The sequence below is a fragment of the Jaculus jaculus genome, chromosome 2, assembly GCF_020740685.1.
Source record: "Jaculus jaculus isolate mJacJac1 chromosome 2, mJacJac1.mat.Y.cur, whole genome shotgun sequence".
Classification (NCBI taxonomy): Eukaryota; Metazoa; Chordata; class Mammalia; order Rodentia; family Dipodidae; genus Jaculus; species Jaculus jaculus.
This window is the reverse complement of record NC_059103.1, coordinates 35,842,345-35,864,472: the sequence shown is the minus strand read 5'-3', so window position 1 is coordinate 35,864,472 and position 22,128 is coordinate 35,842,345. Positions and strand designations below refer to the sequence as shown.

Genomic DNA, 22,128 nt, shown 5'->3' with positions numbered 1-22,128 from the left:
ATATCTCTTCAGCATAGAAACTTCTGCTTTATTCAGTTACTATAAAATAGCACGTGATGACCCAGCAGACTCATCACTTAGATGTCAATAAGCAAAAATAGGGCATTCAAACAAACTATAAATAGGTCAAATAAGGAAAGTTTATATGTGGTGATTAGGGAATAAATTATGTATTGGATTATTAATTGTTTAGCTGGTAGGTCAGTGTCTTGTATACTCGAGAGAAAAGGAGCTGGGAAAACCAACAGTGATTTTGAAGATGCCAAGCATCCCCACTGCCCAGGTGGATGCCATGGTGATAGAAAACCCTTTAGTTACTGATTTTACCCTTGCATCATTGATCATTAAAATTCAAACAGATCCAAGGAAAAGGTAAAAATCTATAAAAAGAATTGTCACTGGCTTCCTCCCTGGAACCAAGAAAGCGAAGGGGCAGTGTGAGGGGCAGCACACCGACCTAACGTGGGCGGTGATGGAAGCGACGAGCTGGAACTGCCGGTTCTCTCCGCTTCTTTCTTCTACTTCCCTCTTTCAGCAGCCGACTCCACACACGCACATCTGCTGTCATCTCCCCTTCTGCTCATTCTCATGTTCCTTTCCTTCACTGCGCCAAGACTGCCTTATCTATTCACTCTGCTTTCCATGAATGCTTGCTTTGTTATTTTTTTTTTACTTTATTTTATTTATGTATGTGAGAGCAACAGGGAGAGAAAAAGGCAGATATATATAGAGAAAATGGGCACACCAGGGCCTCCAGCCACTGCAGACGAACTCCAGACACGCGTGCCCACCCCCTTGTGCATCTGGCTTATGTAGGTCCTGGGGAATTGAGCCTCGAACCCAGGTCCTTAGGCTTCACAAGCAAGTGCTTAACCACTGAGTCATCTCTCCAGTCCCCGTAGCTATGTTGATTTTTAAAATTTACCTTTTATCTATGAAAGAATATAAGTAGTACAAATCATGGATTCAAGACTTGCCAGCTGTGAGGACTCAGCATTCCCTTGCACTTGGATCACCATGGGTTCAAGGCCACTCTGAGACAGCATAGTGAATTCCAGGTCAGAGCTAGAGTGAGACCCTTCCATGAAAAACCAAAAGAAAAAAGAGAGTGAGAGAGAGAGACAACAAAAGGAGGTTCTTATAGCTTAGGAGAGAGCTATGATATCACATTTTCTTTCTTTCTTTGGGTTTCAGTTCATGGCAGGAAGCCAAGATCCCAGCAAACCACGGCCATTTGGAATAACTCAGCATAGCTAGGAAGCTTTTCCCCTTTCCTAACTACATGACTATTAGACTCCTCATCCGCTGTGAACTGGATCAAATAGAGACATTACTTAACCTGCTGGAGTCAGCCCTTCCCTGTTTACAAGGAAAAAGGAGTATCCACATTTACTTATGCATTTGTCATGAGTGATCAGATTTCCAACATACACATTGTGGAATCAGTCTTTATTTATTTATTCTATTATTAGTTTTCTATTCTGCAAGTACAGGCAGTTTGGTACCATTATTAGGCTTGTCTGTGACCTACCCCCTCCCCTTTGGTCCCTCCTTGTTGAGGGATATGGGGCATAGGCATTTAAGTCCACAGTGCACAGAAGAGTCAGTTGACTACTGGAGTGATGACTCACAAGTCTTTGCCAGACAAGTGTGAGGTCCTGAGTTTGGATCCCCAGCATCCACACAATCTCAGTGCTGGCTGGCGAGTGGAGGGAAAAGAGAGGAGGAGCCCTCAGGTTTGCAGGTTAGTTACTCTAGCTGAATTGGTAAGCACTAGGTTCAATTGATTTTTTTCAGAACATAGGGTTTAAAGTGCTTGAGGAAGATACATAATGTCCACCTTTGTCCTTCATGTACCTTTGTTAACACCCTGCATATGCACGTGTGCATGGACATGCCCTGCAATCACATATATATGAACATGCATACACATGTGTGTGCCAATCACACATATACATGGAAAATTAAGAAAGAGGTTTAAATTTATCACTTAAAAATGCAATCTAGGGCTGCAGAGACAGCTTAGCAGTTATGTGCTTGCCTGTGCAGCCTGAGGAACCCGGTTCAAGGCTCAAGTCCCCAGGTCCCACGTAAGCCAGATGCGCAAGGGAGCGCATGCATCTCGAGTTTGTTTGCAGTGGCTGGAGGCCCTGGTGCACCCATGCTCGCTCTCTGTCTCTCTATCTTTCTCTTTCTCTCTCTGTCACTGTCAAATAAATAAATAAAAATAAACAAAAAAAGTAAAAATGCAATCTAATGTGCAATGTGGACTGCAATGCCTAAAGACTGATTCTAAGATGAATATATTGGAAATTAGATCATTCATGAGGAATGCCTATAGATGCTTCATATGGATAAATATGACTTCTCACTTTTTGTTCAATTTTGTAAACATAAATTAGTAATGTACATTATACAAAGTGTTTTCCATACATATATTATATTTCTCCCACAGCCACAAAAGGCCCTCCCATATGAGAAATGCAAATGAATTTACATTTTCATGTTTCCTAAGATAACCTGAGCATAGACTACTTACTTAATAATATATGTATATCAGAATAATATGGTTCTCCTGGAAACTAGTTTACATGAAACCATTTCTTTTGGCATTAAAGAACAGGTAAGAAGCCAGGCATGGGGGCACATGCCTTTCATCCAGCACTCAGGAGATAGAGGTAGGAGGATTGTCATGAGTTCAAGGCCACCCTGAGACTACATAGTGAATTCCAGGTTAGCCTGGGCTACAGTGAAACCTTACCTCTAAAAACCACAAAATAAAATAAAATAAAATAAAATAAAATAAAATAAAATAAATAAGCAGGTTATTGATAAAGTAGAAATGTGAACTCAGCCTCCTTTGAGATGAACCCATTCTAATTTTATTCATATAAGTGAAGGAGTGAAAAATGGAGTTGAGTGTAGGAAAAAATAGGCCAGGGAAAGAAAGTTAATATTAAAAATGTAAACCATGCCATTCACTGGCCTCTGATCTGCCCCAAGTGAGACTCCTTATTGCACCCCTGAGGCAGCCTTGACTAATGTTTCTCATCAAGTTTAAAAAGAGAGAAAGAGAAAGTGTTTAGCTTGAGAGCAACTTGTGCAGGGGGATGCTAGCAAGCCTGCACCTGGAAGTCATATATTATATACTTAATGAGCAAATGAAATGTTTAATAACTATGCTGTGAAAATAAAGCATGAAACAGTAAAGTCCTGCTGAGGCTATTCCTCCTCTGTTGCACACTGCTGGCCTATCTCAACACCGCAGCATCATTTCTATCTCTCCCCTTAGAGGGTCCTGCTGAGGAGACAACATTAAACCCAAAGTGATGCTCATTTAATTAGTTGAATATCCATGTGAAAACATTTACTTAACGAATCTGCTTCCAGGGTTGCAATAAAACGTTGCCTGAAGCCCTTCTTCAACATGCACCCCAGGCTCAGAAAATTTGGCAATTGTGTCCAATGAAGCATTTGTAAATTTATTTTTTTTCAACTAACATGGATCATTAAGACTCATAGAAATTTAATACTGCCTAGTTTCACGTAAATCATTTATAGTTTGATATAAAAAAGAATAAACAACAGTGTTGTTAAGATTCTTCCTTGATTGTTTTAAGAAAAATAGGAACATTTTTCTATAAAGTACTAGCTTAAACACAATTATTATTACTTATGACTTAAGCATTCAATTGCTTAGTTTTTTTATATGTATACATTGTATCAAAGACTGGACTTGAACACTCAACACAGCTCAGGGAGGGCTTGACCAGACACTGGCAGTGAGCCTCCTGCCTTAGCCTCCCAAGTGCTGGAATTACAGGTTGTATGTCATCACACCCAGCCAAGTTTTCATAAGTGGTGAAGACAGGCTGAAAGACAAATACAAAGTTAATATAGGCAGAACTCCTATATTCACCTAACTTGTATCATCTTTTTAGCCAATAGCTTAACAATAAAATGATTTATCCTTGATAGATATGAAGAAATCAAGAGCCAAACAAGTTAAACTATTGTGTTAGCATGGATAAGTGTCCTTCAAAAGCCTGTTTTAAAGGCTGAGTTGCCTTCTGTGACAATACTAGAAGCTGAAGAAACATTTAAGAGAAGAGTCATCATATGAGAAAGTGAGGTGGAGTCTTTGAGGGCAGCGCTTTGGAGGGCATATTCAGCCCCTGGGTTTTTCCTATTTGCCTCTTGCACTTCTGGTTGCTATGTGGTGAGCAGGTTTTTCTACCACACACCTCCACCACATTGTGCTGCCACATCATGGGTCCAAAAACAATGAGGTCAATCATGATCTTGTCCTCAGAACTTTGAAACCAAGACCCAGAAGTTTTCTTCCTTATAGACTGATTTTCTCAAATGTTTGTTACAGTTGCAGAAAGCAAATACAGTTAGAGACCATGTAAATCTGTGTCTCCGAAGTTCTAGGCTACTGTCCCTCTTCAAGCTTAGGGTACTTTGGCTGGATAGATGGCTTAGCAATTTAGGCACTGGCCTGCAAAGCCTAAGGACCCAGGTTAGATTCTCTAGTACCCACGTAAGCCAGATGCACAAGTAGTGCATGCATCTGGAGTTTGTTTGCTAGAAGCCCTGTCACACTCATTCTCTTTCTATTAAATAAATAATTTTTTAAATATTAGCATATTTGAGCACTAATAGAACTTATTTTATAAGCCATACATATTTTTCTGCCATGGTAATATAAGACAAGAAATCAAAATTTGTTTGTTGTGTATATCAGTTTGCTTTTCAGGGTTGGGATGTCCCTATCTTTCTAAGAGTAGATGAATTATGAGAAACTTTTCTTCCAGTTGCTTTTTGGTCAAGAAATGCTCCTCCTCACACTTGCTTCTTACCTTCGCTGTGCTTCTCTCTCTCCAAAAAGTGACACGACCTTTCTTGATCACATTCTGCAAGTCATTTCTCATACTTGTAAGGGGACTAGAGGACGTTGACCAACATGTTACGATTATATAAAATTACGACAATCCTAGAGTTATGGAAAGATTACTTTTGAGCTTTATCTTTCCTTCTATTTTGCTTTGATATTTTGCTCTGATAAAATTCACAGAAGTCCTGTTGAAGTTGTTCAATGTTCTATAAAGCAAAATAAATGTAAATAAGTAAACATTAAGCCTTCCCTGTATGTGGCAAGTTAAAGCTTCTGATTTAGGGCAAGCTGTAAATAGTTCGATGATTGCTTGGCACTGAGGAACAGGAGTTTAACATGCTGATATAATATGCTTTTTAATTACTCCTGTTGCCTTAGATGCTTTGGAAAGCAAGCTATACTTTCTTTGGTATGTCAAAGTAAACTGAGGCACAGCAGAGAAGGAGCATACCTGAATGAAAAAGGCCAAAGGCTTAACAACATTTCTCTTAAATTACCTCATGAGAACAGTTTTAGAAAAGGCCAGGCGATGTCTTTAAACAAGCCCCATCGGCAATTAAAATCTAGGAAGCTCAACATGGAGGAATGGACTCCAGAAAATGGTCTCGCAACAGTAGCAACCATCAGCAGGTGAGAAGACAGGGTGGTTCTCAGCGACCAGTACTCCATTTAGGCACAGTCCCTGGCTTCACTCACTAATACAAATGCCGAGACAGTAACTCCTTGCTCACTTCAAAGCATTACATGTTATTTTATCTAAAGATGCTTACTTGGTGTGAATGCTGTAAAAGCTGGAATCAGAATTTTGCTCTTGGGAAATGGGGCCAATAAGACATCAGGTACAAGGTGACTTGCAGTCCCATGGATGAATAAGGATGCAACCTAGAAAATCAAGAGAAAAGAGTTATATACAGTGAGCTTTAAAGAGCTTGAGTGAAGGATAGAGTACACTGTGCTGAGATTGTAGAGACCCAGGCTCCTAGTGTCAAGCTTAAAATACCTGCGCTCAGAGCAGAAAATGCTAAACATATGCAAATACAAATAGAACACAGGGGTAGAATTAATGCAAATCCAGAAGAATGCGGTCACCTTTTCAACACATAATGCTTTCCTAGAAACCTTTGTTTTACGGCATTACTTTTTTACTAAAGAGCAATTTTGAACCAAAGTTCTATAATTGGCTGTTAATAAATGTCCCCCAGGAAATTTCCTTTATATTATTAACTTTCAGAATGTTGAAAGAAAAAAATATTTAATGCTATTATTAGCAGTAAAATCCTGCTAATAATGAATGCTGGAGACTGCTTGAAATCTTTGCCTCTACAGAGTTTTACCAAAATTACTTCCACCACGGTCCTTTGGTCTCCTGAGATCTTAGTGTTCTCTTCAACAAAATGAAAGGGAAGGTCACTGGACAGGATCCAGGTATCTTAGAGGCACCAGTATTGTGAGCGTTATTATGCTATGAATTGACTTCAGAAAAGGAGGCCCACTGAGATTTGCACACTCCATGTGGGCCAGATCCAAGGCCACATCTTAGCTCCCTTGTGCAAAGTTCAGAGTCATGTCCATTGTACAACACTCAGTACATTGTAAGTGAATGGACAACTGTTGCCTCATCACGAGAGCAAATTAATTATCATAGTGATCTTTGCATTCAGATTGGATGAAGGAGCTCTTTAGACACATCTGGTTTGTGCTCCAATTACATGAGTATTTTAAATGTACTTTAACACACTGAGCATTTGCCCAAACGTTAGAGCCCCTAGGTGGAAAATTTATCAAAGAATAATTTCTGTAGCAATATTGAAGGTCATGACTAAACAGTCCCTTTCTCTGCATGCAAAACTCTAAAAGTTTTATGAGAAAAATAAATGTTAAGGATTATATGCATAAGACTAGTAAATTCTAAAAGAATATTTCTTCTTATATACTTTCTAGAGCAAAACAAACACTGGCCCTTCCATAATTTCCCCCATGATAAGCTATGTGAATACCATTTACTTTTTTTGCTATACACGTTTGCTCTTTCTTTGAAATGCTTACATTACAGCAACTAATTTTTCAGGATGTGTTAGACACATTGCATTATTTTATAGCTCAGGTCCTTTAAACTACTTTAAAACTCCTCAAAATTAAAAGTGAATAAGTACATTTCATCATGAAGGAAGTCCAGGTCAAAAATAGATAAGTATGCCTACATCAGTATATATGGAGAAAAGTTAAGGTGAGTATGATACATCTACTTTGTTAAATATAGGAAGGGATTAGAGGTGCTCCTGGAAGATATGAGTGGGATAGCTTCTGTTACAATAAAGCTAAACACAACTTTCCTGAATCTGTGTGGTTTCTACAAGGATTCACACAATTCAGTCAGCAAGTCCAGCCTCCAAGTTCAATAGGACTTTTTACTAAACATTGTTTTTTATGATGGTGCTTAGGGTTTTGCTATTTTGGGGTTGTTTTCTTTTGTTTGTTTGCCTGTTCAAGATAGGTTCTTGCCCAGGCTGGCCTAGAACTCATGATTTTCTTGCTTCAACTTCCCACATACTAGGATTATAGACATGAGCCACTATGTATTTCTTGTTTGAATTTTTTTTTTTTTTGATTTTTCAAGGTAGGGTCTCACTCTAGCCCAGGCTGACCTGGAATTCACTATGGAGTCTCAGGGTGGCCTAGAACTCACGGCAATCCTCCTACCTCTGCCTCCCGAGAACTGGGATTAAAGGCATGCGCCACCACTCCCGGCTCTTGTTTGAATTTTTAAATATTGTGAGCTTTTTTAAATTGCATGTCTTTACTTAATAAAATAGTTACCATATATACATCAGTTCTATTGCTGCAAATGAAATTGAACCCAGTGCCTTTGTAAACATGAAGCAGGCATTATACTACTAAACTATATCTTAGAACAACAAAACAAAACATGAGTGCACAATATATATGCTAGAATGCCTGGAGAACCAACTGGCAGATCTCCTGTGCCAGGCTTCCAGTGTAGCATTTGTAACTATTATCATGTCAGGAATGCCATGTATACAGTCAGAAGCTAAGCACAAAAAGATAGTAATGAATGTAATTCACAAATTGTTTCTTCATATACAGTGAAAACAAGCTGACATTATAACTTCTGTACAAATGAACATTTACATATCATTTAATGGAAGAATACTGATAGCAAATACTGACCATAAATAACAAATCCCAAATAATTTTTGACAAATATTAACAAAATATGTGGAATTTTGCTTTATCTTACCAACCTTTCTCATTATGTTTCTGAATGACTCAAATTGTCCTTTGATATTTTATAAGACTTTTCCATTTTACTTTAAATGTGTTTGGGTTTTATAGTAAACCATCAGAACTACAAGTTATGAATATTATTGTGAGTTTGACTTTTATATATTTAAATAACAATGTAATAGCAAAAGTAGCAAATCAAGCCACACTTTGTGGTATGCTCTTTGAATTTCAACATTCTGGGCATGTAGGGGAGGAGGGTGGAGGCAGATATAGGAGGATCACCATGAGTTGAAAGCCAGTCTGGGACTTCAGATATAGTTCCGGGCTACCCTGGGCTAGAGTGAGAAACTTACTTAAGAAAAAAAAAAAAAAGTAAACCCATGCTAGAGTTATTGAAGTTTGGTTTTTCCTTTAAACTAGAACTCTGGCATGGCAATGTCATAGTGAACAGTTTCATCTTTGAACCAGATTCTGTGTTCATTTATATGACTGCTAGTGAAAGCTTATCTGGATATGAAATTACATGATCATATTAATTTGTCAGTGGAGTAAGCTGTAACTCTATTTGAACATCTGCCTGTCCTTGGCTAAATGTGTGAACTTGAGCAAATTGTTTAATTTTGCTCAATTGTTACATGCTTGTACATAAATCTGGAATAACTATATATATGATTGTTTTAAGTATTAAATACTAATAATTAGTTCTATTTGAATAATTCATTAAATGCCACTTGCTTTAAATGACACATGATCGCATTTAATCCTAACAAATCACTATAATCATTACTATTTTACAGTTGTAAGACAAGCCAAGGAGGGTATTGAAAGTCACTTGATCCTAAGAAGTCATAATTATCACTATTTTACAGTTGGAAAACAAGTCCAGGAAAGGGATCTCCCAAGAGGGAACAGCTGAGATTCTGGGTCTGAAAGCAGAGTGACCTGATCAATTACAAGGCCCAAGTCTTTGTCCACTTTAATAGCATATTTCTGCTCTTGATGCTTACACTCAGAAGGCATCATAGTGCTGAGAAGAAGTGGCAGAGGAGTGCTCGGCACTGAAATATCTCTATCACACCTTCCAAGGCTCAGGTGCATTGTAGAAGAGGTTCTGGGAAGAATGTAAGAGCCAAAAGAAAGATAGGACTCCTTACAACACACTCTTCCTGGCAAAAAATGGCCTGGATATTCATGATCTCACAGTGCCTGGCACTACCTACATAACACCTTCATAATAAAAGAAAAAGAGGATGATATCAACATAAAGGAGAGCATGATTGGGAGAAAGAGGAGATACAGTGGAGAGTGGAGTTGTGAAAGGGAAAATGGAAGGGGGGATTGTCATGGTTTATTATCTATAATTATGGAAGTTGCCAATAATAAAAAATGAGAAACATGGGCTAGAGGGATAGCTTAGCAATTAATGCATTTGTCTGCAAAGCCAAAGGACCCAGGTTTGATTCCCCAGGACCCACGAAAGCCCATTGCACAATGGGCCAATGCATCTGGAGTTCGTTTGCAGTGGCCGGAGCCTTGGTGCACCCATTCTCTCTCCTTCTCTTTCTCCATCTTTCTCTCTTTCAAATACATAATTAAAATACATATTTTTTAAAAAAATTTTAAAAATTAAAAAATATAAATATACGTATTAGGTCATGACACAGGAAAAATATATTAATGTCTAGATTTTACAACTACAGTGAATAGTATCTAACAGATTGAGTTATTAAATTATGTGCTTACTCCTTTGTTCTTTTAGTAGATGCATTAGCCTTGCTAGATTCCGTTGTCCATCAGGATGACTGGAACTCAACACAATGTCATGACTGATGGTAGAAGAGAGCTGGTTCTTCCCCAAATCTCTCCAGTAACTTTCCTGCTAAAGCTCTTAGCTTTAGCGCCAAGAATGGTAGACTCCTCAGTTCTGTGAGGTATACTAGCTGATTTTATGAGTCATTGTAAAGTTTTATTTTAGGCTACAGGGCCAAAAGAGTAGGACTGCTGTAATCTAGGCAGGGTTGAAAAGCCAAGTTTCAGAGTCAAAAAGTAAAGGCAGTTCTTATTTACAGTAAAGAGAAATGTCACTAAGTAGAAACTCGGCAATTTCTTACATAACTTTTCTGAGCATTAAAATGTCTTCTATTAAAAGAAGCTATTCTGATCAAGTCAGAACTATAGTTTATTTTGTTTTGTTTTGTTTTGTTTTTTTTCTTTTTAAGACAATCAAAAATGAGGTTCTCTCAGGTAAGCCATGAAGAACTTTGTTTGGTACAACATTGAATATTAGTTTCTAGACAAAGTAATTAATCTTCTCTTCTAAGTTCACAAATCTCTGTTTCTCTTAGACAGCTTATGGCTTATTTAGGTGTTATTGCACTGGGCTCTGCTGCCCAAAGCAGAGGCTACCAGCAAATGAACTCTTTTGACCCTGTATGGGCTATGATGAAGAATGTAGGGCTCGCATGATCTGGAATCCACTTGAAGCAGCTTCCTCTGCAAAGGCCTAATCACAATCTGTCTTCTGTTCAGTAGAAATAAAATGTGCAGGCTTGTTGTGTCAGAATTAATCACCATAATACAGAACCTACTGCATTTGGTTTAAGTGTGAGAGATTGTTCCTTGGGTGTTTTGTACATTGCTTTCATTGCTCTGTGCTTTCTATTCCAGGGCCTACTCTTCCCAAGACCCATGTGAAAACCGCATCTCTTGGGTTGGCTGGAAAGGCAAGATCCCCTTTGCTTCCCGTGTCTGTGCCAACAGCCCCTGAAGTGTCTGAAGAGAGCCACAAGCCAGCGGAGGATCCAGCCAGTGTAAGACCTGTCAGTCACAGTCATGCTTCCTCAAGGGCTGTGCAATGCCTTTCAAACCAGGGGCACACACTATCACTCCAAATGGTGGCTCTCACTGCTGGCTGACACTCAAATGTGGAAAGAAAAGCTTGAGGGAAACATTGTACCAGATATTTAGTTAAATGAAGAAATGAAACGTTCGTGCTTAAAAGTAGTTTAAGAAATATGAGCAGAATGTATAATTTTACATAATTATATATCTACATCTAGTATGGTCTTGTATGCACAATATGCGTATATATGGCATATAAACACATTACATATGTGTATATGCATATACATATCATTTGCATAAATATCTATGTATGTATATAGACATCATTGATGTTATCAGCGATATTTCTTCGAAACTCATAGAATAGCCTAGAAATATAGAATTGAAAAGGAAATGAAAAATGAAGAAAGGAGTGTGAGTAGATGAAGGACTGGCATATTTGAAAAATAAACAGAGAGTGATTTATTAGATAAGAATTGGAAATGTTCTATTCCAAGGGATAGGATAAGCTGAACGTGATTAAATTAGAAAACTCAGGAGAAAAATCAGTGGTAAAGGAAATATCAAAATTTTGAGAGAAAAGCAAAGAAAATTCCTACCACAAATATACCATAAAGAGATTCACAGAGATGTTGCTTAAAAACAACATTTTGGAAAAATGTAATGTTCTTCTGAGGAGCTGTCCAAAGAAAACACTTAAAAGAAAACTGATAGGCTGGAGAGATGGCTTAGCGGTTAAGCGCTTGCCTGTGAAGCCTAAGGACCCCGGTTCGAGGCTCGGTTCCCAGGTCCCACGTTAGCCAGATGCACAAGGGGGCACACGCATCTGGAGTTCGTTTGCAGAGGCTGGAAGCCCTGGCGTGCCCATTCCCTCTCTCTCCCTCTATCTGTCTTTCTCTCTGTGTCTGTCGCTCTCAAATAAATAAATAAAAAATTTAAAAAAAAAAAAAAAGAAAACTGATGAAATAACATGTCAGATGCCTTAAATAGCTGGAACAAAAGGTGGAAACATATTTAAACAATAGATTAGAATTCTGTTTTACTACATTTGGAATATTTTCAAACATAGATTGTAAAATGAGAATTTGCCACTTTGAACTAGATTTTGTGTTTTATAAGCACAAATAGAGACATATACAAAGTTTATAAGTATTATGGTGATAACATTTTAATAATATCAAAGAATAAGTAGGCCACATGCAATTAGTCCTTTGTGAGCCTTGCAGTCAACAAGTTCCCTCAATAAGATTATATTTTCTTTGAAAATATGATTGCTCAAAGAAAGATGTTTTTATTTCATATGACAAAAAAAATATTGGGCTAGAGAGATGGCTTAGTGGTTAAGCGCTTGCCTGTGAAGCCTAAGGATCCTGGTTTGAGGCTCAATTCCCCAGGACCCATGTTAGCCAGATACACAAGGGGGCGTAAGCATCTGGAGTTCATTTGCAGTGGCTGGAGGCCCTGGCACGCCCATTCTCTCTCTCTTTCTCTCTCTCTCTCTCTGCCTCTTTCTCTCTCTGTCTCTCTCAAATGAATAAATAAAAATTGAATAAAATTAAAAAATATTCTTGATTCTTTTTGTTTCCAACACTATGAACAATAAAGTAATTTAGCAAAATAAAAATGAAGTTATTAATATGAATAAATGTGTGTGAATGTTTAGCAGGCAGGCATTACATACTTAACACTTTAAAAAGATTCAAAAGATTCAAATTTTAGCTGGGCGTGATGGTGCACACCTTTAATCCCAACACTTGGGAAGCAGAGGTAGGAGGATCCCCTTGAATTCAAGGCCACCCTGAAACTACATAGTCAATTCCAGGTCAGCCTGGGCTAGAGTGAAATCCTACCTCAAAAACAAACAAACAAAGATTATTATTATTTTTTTTTTTGAGGTAGGGTCTCACTCTAACCCAGGCTGACCTGGAATTTACTATGTAGTTTCAGGGTGGCCTTGAATTCATGGGGATCCTCCTTCCTCTGTCTCCCGAGTGTTGGTATTAAAGGCGAGCACAACTATGCCCAGCAGTTTCATTTAAAAAAATAATACTATTTTGTCAGAATATTGCTATTTTTTAATATGAGCTGAATCCTGTGATTTGTGACTATATGTAAAATTAGATCAAACTCCCAAATTACACATTGTTGGTAATTTACTAAGGAATGATGTAAAGTGGCCAATTTTTACATTTAAAGTTGACTCAAGAATGAAAGCAAATGATATAGTATTTCCAGGTGTGGTGGCTCACACTTTTAATCCCAGCACTTGGAAGCAGAGGTAGGAAGATTGCCATGAGTTCAAGGCCACCCTGAGATACACAGTGGTCAGCCTGGGCTAGAATGAGACCCTACCTCAAAAAAACAAGACCAAAAAGTGTTAAAAATAGTATAAGAGTTATTAAAGAAAATACAGAAATAGGAAAGATAATGCAGAAGACAGAATTTTCAGAATAGTCTATGAAGTAGGTACCATTGCCATGATTTTGTTGACAAGGAAAATTACTTATTAGTAGAGGATTTGGTTGTTTATGTCCACATAGATAGGGATTTGGTAGAATTCAATTAAAAATGAGGTATTTTTGACTGTGAACTGTTTTCCTTATCAGGGGGATGGAATCCAGGAAAATCTGTGTGATAAATCATCACCATCTTTGTTTTTAGCAGCAAGTTTCTTTAATTAATAAACTCTAGCATAGCCAGGTCACTATGTCCCCTACCTTCATGAAAGGAACTTAGCCATATTTAGTGCTGACCATGCTCTCATTCTCTCTATAGGTGTATGAACAGGATGATCTGAGTGAGCAAATGGCAAGTTTGGAAGGGCTGATGAAGCAACTTAATGCCATCACGGGCTCAGCTTTTTAACATGTATCACTGAAGTGATGAGGTGAATTTTCTGTGAACTTTGCAGCATACCAGTTTACCATAACAGCACACCTGTGTCCAAGAACTCTAACTGGTGTAATGGTCAACCATCAGGACAACTCAGTTACAGAAGGTCTGAAGCAGTTTAGAAGGAATAAGCATCCCACCCTTCATAGGAATCAGGAATTGTAAAATGATGCCTATGAGGTCCCTCCGCAAAAGCAGAGATGCATCTTCAATGCAAAGTCTTGGCTGCGGCTGCTGAGAGAGTCCTGGGTCACTTACTGCAGCTGCCACCTGTCATCGCTGATGCCTGTGCTTTCTTTTGTCAAGACCAGTCTTTCCATGTGCAGGTCTAGTCCTAGGAAATGCAAGTGCATTTTCTAAGCCTGTGCCATCCCATGGCAGACCAGTGCAAGGTCGCTATTTTTATTTTCATTTTTTGAGAGTATGAAGCACCCATGGGTAATCTCACTCCATAGCACCAAAGGATTGGATGTTTCCCTAACAGCACAAAAGTATTTAAAGTAAAACAAAACAAAAGACAGTGAATGCTTATGTTTATGACTCAGTTATTCATATCACACAAGTGGCAGATATTAGTAAGTGGTTTGAAATTTACAAATTTTAGAAAGGAAGAATTTGTAAACCCTCCCTTGGTTAACATCTATGTCTGGAATGCAGGAACACAAAAATCTGTGACTGGTGGCTTTGTGCCAGCAGCACCATAATTCCAAAATGAGGACACAGTATGCGGTCTTCTCAGACATGGTGATAATATGCTTAGACTTATAGTAGGACAGCTATCAATTTGGGTGGCTTCTGTGCCGTCCCACACTGTGATGACAAGTCAGAGTGTCTGCTTCAGGAGCTCAGCCACGGGAGCTCCCTCCTCCCTCCTTCTCAGCCCTCCCTAGTTTCTCCTTAGCAATGAGCCTTAGAGAAGGAGGGCAGCTCCGTACATCCGATAGCCCTCTATAGAAACTGGTGACTTCCTGAGAATGGGCTCTGAAAAAGGAGAGGAACATGAAAGACAGTTCCCAGAACACCTCTTCTTGAGTGGTGCCACATACACTGTCAGCATCTTCAGTGAGCTATGCCAGCAATGCTGACAAATATTGACCACCTGGCTCTAGTGCCAGGGTAAATCTTTCATGCCATGCCTCTGTCAGAGTCTAGGAGCTGCAGAAGGATGGGTGCCACTTCACACCTGACACACCATAACTCCAGTAGAAATTTTCATAGCAGCATAGTGTACTGTGGTCTAGAATTTTACACTTCTACCACCATGTTACCCACAGCTTGGAACTAGCTGAAATTAAGAACATTTTGTGTGCACCCTTTTAGCTTATGAATTTTCAGCTGTATTGGGAGTTAATCCCTATTTATGCAGCCAAGTCGCCGAAAGGAAGCTAGTTTGCATATTTATCAGTTAGGTGACTTGAAAATCCAATGAAAGAGTTTCAGCCGAATTATTCCTTTCCGCTCTGCCTTTGATTTCAAGCTTGAATAGGTCATAATTTTAAAAGAGCATGGCAAGGATAGGATCTTTACAACCTAATAGCTCCTTTTATTAGGTGGGTAATTATATATGAATCCCTGAATGAAATATTTTGAGCAAAATGGCACTGTAACAGAAGTAATAATTCAGATTATTTTTTTACAGTTTTATGTCAGGAAGGAAATCTGATGTCAAAGAGAGGGCTTGTTCAAATGGTTCATTAGTAGGTCCGGTCCATTTGTAAAGCAGTTCCTTCAACAAGAGTGCTTCTTCCATTTACCAAGAATCTCTGGAAGTCCTTTCAAAGAGCTATGTGATGTTATTTGATGGGACAGAATACTTTTGTTCAATATCTGGGTACTTAGGTAGATAGCCCTTCACCAATCTGAAATAGAGCACTTCATAACACAGTACTGAATCTTTCAAACTTAATCCATCACTGCAAAGGTTAAAGTCCTTATGAAGCTAGCCTAACTTTCTCAAGGTACTAGAATACCCTCTCCTTTTCATTACACACAAACAAAGGGACATTTGGTACTCACTAGCACTATCCCAAGTACTTAGTTTGAGATGTGCTACAGATCTTAGATATCAGGGACTGATTTTTAACTAAAACCTGTTTGTAGAATATAGTTGGACAATCAAAACAACTAGCATTTTCACAAAAATTTTAAAATTCTCCAGTCAACATTTTAGTTTAATCTTTAAAAATTTATAAAAGTATACATTATGTTTTTGGACTGGCACTATATTTCTGCCACCTGCTTTTGAAACTTTCCTTAAACATGTACAATTGTTTAGCATTATTAATTAGTCATACCGCCATCTCTTGCATGGACAGTAGAATCACTTAAAACATGCTCATAAGTCTCCAATATCATTTACTGGGCATTTTAATGTGCAATGAGCTTAGCATTGCTTCTGTATAGCTCTTGTCCCCTAACCCCTGTGAGTTTCACTTGTGCACAAAGAACATGCCCAGGTATCAGGTCACTTTTTAAATTCCCTAGTCTCCTGATCTCTAGACAGGGAAAAAAATAAAGGAAAAAAAAAAAAAACATCCATGGTGAATAGTGTGTGGTAGTCTCTATTTTGCTTCTTTTCTGAGTCTAGTTCATGGCATAACCAGACCCTGTGAGCTCATAAATCTCTCTGACTCCTCTAGGGCAAAGCTTGACAGGCAGCCAGCATCTCTGCCAGCAGGAGTCATTTCTCCCTGAGAAAAAAGAAAATCAAACTTGGCAGAGCATGTTCAGACCTCCCAAAACTTTGCTGAAATGCAAGGCAAAAGGTTGATGTAGGAAAAGTTTAGTATTTTTCTTTGTATTCAATTCTGATAAAAACAAAGTGAGCTATTTTCATTTCTCTAGAAATTTCTGCATTTGTTAAAATCACAAAAATAAGGATAGCTCAAAATGTGCACAGAATATTTATATAATGCTATAGCAAAAATGTAAATATTTCTTAGTGATTCTCATTCACTGGGTAACTGGTTGTAGCAGCCTCTTTGAGCAATAGTCTCATAAGCTTCTAGACTATTTAAATAATAACAGCTTTACATTTGGGCACTATAAAATGCACATTCAATTGAACCTCTAAAAATTACCAAGCCAGTGTTCTAAGATATGGATTTTCTAAGGCTTTCTTTTAGCAGCTAAATATAACTAATTTGTTTCTTCAAAATAAAGATTGTTAGCCAGGTGTGGTGGCGCATTCCTTTATCCCCAGCTCTCGAGAGGCAGAGATAGGAGGATCTTCATGGGTTTGAGGCCACCCTGCAACTACACAGTGAATTCCAGGTCAGCTTGAGCTAGAGTGAGACCCTACCTTGAAAAATCAAATAAAGAACTACATAAAGATTGTTGAAAATCCAGTGCAGGTGTATCCCCTGCCTTGCTGGCATCTAATATTAGACTGATATTTCAGACAGCATTCTGAAATGCAAGCTTTCCAGATAAACCCTTGCAGGTCTTTGTGGGAAGCCCTCAGAGTTTGTATTTATGTTCACTGAAACTTTCCAACTCAGTTTCCTTCCACTAACATTGGAAGAATCAGCATCTTAAAGCCACCAGCAAGTGGGATAAATTGTCTCAGAAATGGAAGCTGGACTGTAACAAAAGGCGACCTCTTAAGAGATTACCTTATCATTCTACATATACTTGTATCCCAAGCCCAGAGCTCTAGTGGTCTTGGCATGCTCTTTCCCAGTGAAAGGGCCAACAGAAAATGGAAACATTTTCAAGTCTTAGATAAATTTAAAGAAAAAAGCAGTCTGTACCTTAAATTAGACGTGAAGAAGTCTTCTCCCTCCCTTCTTTACCCACTTCTGTTCATGCAGCCACAGACAATCCCCAAAACTAAAGCTTAGTATCATGCCCTGCTTATTGTTACATCAATACAGGCCCAGGACATTATAGAGTTACAGAAGCAATCACACACTTTCTTTTCCAAAATCATATTCAAAACATTTTCCTCATAATTTGTATTCTTCCAGTGCTTTCAGAAGTCATTTTAATATTACTCAGAAAAGCTATCCACCTAAGGCCAGTATAATAAAGTATTTCAAATAATTTTGAAATTATAGATATTTTATATGACATCCCACCCTATTAAAAAATGTACACAACCATACCCAAGTATACTCTGCTAGTCCAAACTCTGCTTCCAAAAATATTTGATTCTGAAAAGAAATGCTACTATTCCTTGGTCAGTGTGGTTAGATAGGAGGTCCAATGCCATGCCCACTGTAGGAAATGCAGAACCTCTGACCTAGACTCTCCTGGCCACCGTTGAATAACATTCACTTGCCTGACTTCCAGCTGCACTCTGAAGGGTGTTTTATCTTGCTCTCTGTAGAGAGCCTTTGTAAGTTGTCAGCCTATGATTTTTCTTTTCTTTTCTTTTCTTTTCTTTTCTTTTCTTTTCTTTTCTTTCTTTCTTTTCTTTTCTTTTCTTTCTTCTTTTTTTTTTTTTTGTTGTTGTTGTTGGTAAGAGAGCAACAGCAAAACTCTACAAGATGTCATAAACATAGAGTCATGGGCCAAGGGACCTCACTGTGTGTTCAATGTGTGTTTTCAGATGCAAGAAAGGATGTTGGAGAGGAGGAGAAATGTGACTTTTTTATTATTGTAGGGGTAAACCTGACAATTCTGAACTTTGTGAATTGTCAGCTTGTTTGGGGGAAGGGTGGGAGGGTATGGGGATGTACTTTTTATAAGTAATATTTAATTTATTATTTAGAGTGGTTTCTTTTTGGATAATTTATGATACAAAGGGAGATCTGGATGGGATCTAGCACGACTGTTAAAGCTGCAGTGTTCCATGGCTCAGAAGGACCACTTTGGAGGTGAACTGTCCATTGCTGAGTAGGAAGAAGTGTCCAGTCCAGGCAAAGCCTTCCCTGAAGTTCCATCAATACCACCTTCTCCCTTTCTTGGGCTGTTTTTAAAAGAAGATAACAACAAACCTAGAAGAATTTGGATAGCATTATACAGATATGTGCTATTCACTTACTCAAAGGGCTTTGCAACTCAAATTGTTAGTGTGATAGTGATAAGTTTATTTAGTAGAAATGGGTACACTACAGCTTTAACTAGCCTTAGTGGAAACAGAAATTTTTTGTTTAACAAAATACCTTTAAAAAAAAAACAGGTATTTTGAGCCTACAAAGAGTTTCTTGGAATTGTCAGACTCTAGCATTGTTAACCAAATTAGAATAGTGATTGCAATATTTAAGTGTAAATCTTGTTCTATGAGAAAGGAAACTTGCTTACAGTTTAAAACAATGACTGTTTCTACATACAATCTTGTATACTATACACAAGGAAAGGGGGTTTTTGTAATCACTGTAGAACAGTCTCACATTCATTTTTATAGAAATGTTATCCCAATGGTGCATTTTTTTGCTTAATAAATAAAGTTTTGATACAAAGTTCTTTCTTCATTTTATTTATAATAAATGGCTAATATTATTCTGTATCCAATCATTATCAAACCCAGCTGGCCTGTTCTTATCTATGGAATACCTTTGTCTTCTACTATTAGAACTTCCATATTCCCCAAGACCCTGATACATTTTCTATTCGCTCCCAGTATGTGTCCAAGACCAGCAATCAATACCCATGTGTTTTTGTTGGCTGACAGAAGTTGATTAGTATACGTAGGTGGGAACACTGAGAGTGTCTGCCCCATCTGAGTGACAGCAGGTACAAGGCCCAGCCTCTTTCCTCCTGAGGGAGACAACTGTGAGAACCAAAGCGACACCATCAAGGGAGAAGGGAGTGACTGAGGGTCCAGTGGGGGAAGGAGGATGGAGGAAGTAGGGAAACAAAAAGGTCATAATGAAACCAAATTCTATATGTGCTATAAATTAATTAATGAATTAATTATTTAAACAAAAGCTGAACCAGGCCAAGCGTGATGGTGCATGCTGTAATATTAGCACTTTGGAGGCAGAGGTAAGAGGATCACCATGAGTCTGTGGCCACCCTGAGACTACATAGTGAATTCCAGGTCAGCCTGGGCTAGTATGAGACTCTACCTCAAAAAAAAAAAAAAAAAAAAAAAAAAAACTCAACCAAAGTGGCTCTACATAGGTTTTCTGTTCCACAATGGTGTACTTATGAGATAGCATCCTTATCAGACTGTCTTTTCCTCCCTATTTCTTGGCTTTCTCTAATTGTTTCAAATGGGAGTACTTCATGATAAATTGCCTTCACATACATCTTCATGACAAAGTCTGGTTATGGAGAATTCACTCAAGAAAAAAAATTCTTTTCACATTTTGATGTACCTGAACTAAATAAAAGAAATATTCTTTCAATCTTTCATGAATTGCAGCGCAACATATGCCTATGGGTAGAGAAAGATTAAGTTAGAAATATCGTCTGTTAAGAGAAATTAACACAGTAATAAATATCTTATTCACTCGTTTGGGAAAACAAAGAAGTAGTCAATAAGCACATATCTCAAGGGTCATATAGTATGTCCTGTTTTCTTCACCCTTTACCATTCCATTAAAATGGATTCAAAAATCTGAGGATTTGGAAACTCTGCTGCTGTGGGAATGTCAACTGGCATAAACACTGTGGAAACAAATGTGACAGTTTCCGAAAATTTAAACAGATGTTGCTACACAATTGTACAGTTCTGTTCTCAGTGGATGCTGAAATAATTGAAAGCAGAGACTCGGACAGATGTTTGGACAGCCAAGCCACCACATTTTCCCAGGAGCATTATTCATAATCGCATAAAGGCTGAATAATCTCGAGTGACTACAAGCAAACTGGTGTACATTCATTCATTGGAATATTTTAAAATGTACTGAAAAGTTCACACATGCTTCAACAGGAATAGCCCTTGAAGTCATGATACGTCATAAAATAAGCCAGACAAAAAAGACATGCTGCATGGTTCCATTCATCTGAGGAGTATAGAGTTTCAATTTAGAAACAGAAGTAAATGGTGGTTGTCAGGGTCTGAAGGGAAGAACCAAGAGACAGCATTTGCTTAATGAGTACTGATCTGACTGGCAGAAACATGAAATATTCAGGAGTTGGACTGTACTGGTGACAGTACATAAAATGTGAATGTACTGAGTGTCACTGAATTGTGCATTTTCAAATGGTGAAAGTGGCAAATTATATATGATGCATGTGTTCCCAGAATTTCACATCTACCAGAGCCTTTTTCTAAGAATCATAAATACAAATATATAAAAATGAACATATTAAAGCAGATTGATAAGTGTTAAATGGAAGCAAATAAGTCATGGAGTCATCTTTTAGAGCAGTTACATCACTAAAGGTTATCAGAGATGCTTATCTTCATGGAAAACTGGTTATTTGAAGAAAAATATAAACATTTTTTTTGTTTGTTCTATAGGAGAGAAACGTAGTATAAATATTTAGTGTCTGCTTGCTATGCACTAGGAAATATGAATGTGCTTCTAGGTGAATTATAAGTGGAAATGAAAGAAGTCTATCCAGACCCTTTTGACATTGCAGCAGAGTTCTATAATCTGTAAATTTCAAGTGTGAGAATTAACACAATTAAGTAACAAACATACATGCAAACAAATAAAAACCTCAAGGGCTTAAATAAGTACACAAAATCGCATTCATTGCTTTATTGGACTACATTTGGCCACCTGCTCCCAGAAACCACAGGTGGCACAGACTTGCATTATCTTACGTGGCCTGTCCTCATTCTACTATTGTAAAATTACGTCTTTTACTTCTAGAGTGCCTTTAATTCCACTATGGCATGTATTTTTTGTTATTTTTTTTTTGGTGTTTTTGTGTAGAGCATGTGTGTTGTACTGAGTGATGCAGTGCATGTAGTGTACATGTGTGTGTGCAGATGAGCACACCCCATGCACACAGTTGAAGAGAACGGAAAAGAACACTGCATTTCCTCTTTTCTCCCATCCACTTGCTTGCTTAACACAGATTCTCTCCCTCAACCCAGCGCTACTGTTTGTGCTATTTTTTTTCTTTTTGTCTGTAAGAGCAAACTCAGAAATCCTTCTGTTCCATCCCTGTGCAGCACAGGGGTTACAGATGTAGGTGACCACACCCCGCAGCTGTGTGAGTGCTGGAGAACTGAAGCAGGACAGTCCAGGCCCTCTCAGGGCTCTGTGCTTATGCAGCAAGTTCTCTTGCCCACGGAGCCATGTCTCCACCCACATTGTTGCATTTTAAAATTCCTTGTAATTCTTCCTGAAGTCTTGTTCACTTTATCATTTACCTTTTCTCCTTTCTTCATTATCGTCTTC

At 38.1% G+C, this 22,128-nt stretch overlaps 1 protein-coding gene across 3 annotated transcripts in view; it reads left to right on the top strand.

Moving 5' to 3' along the window:
• Dcc (DCC netrin 1 receptor) overlaps positions 1 to 18,224 on the top strand; it is a 1,292,030-nt gene extending 1,273,806 nt beyond the window's left edge. For all 3 annotated transcript variants that reach the window (XM_045143229.1, XM_004667488.2, XM_045143230.1), the window contains exons 28-29: positions 10,811 to 10,953; positions 13,763 to 18,224. In XM_045143229.1, coding sequence (XP_044999164.1) covers positions 10,811 to 10,953; positions 13,763 to 13,852 — 233 coding nt within the window. In that variant the 3' untranslated portion in view covers positions 13,853 to 18,224. The remainder of the gene's footprint in view (positions 1 to 10,810; positions 10,954 to 13,762) is intronic.
• Positions 18,225 to 22,128: the final 3,904 nt, after the last annotated feature.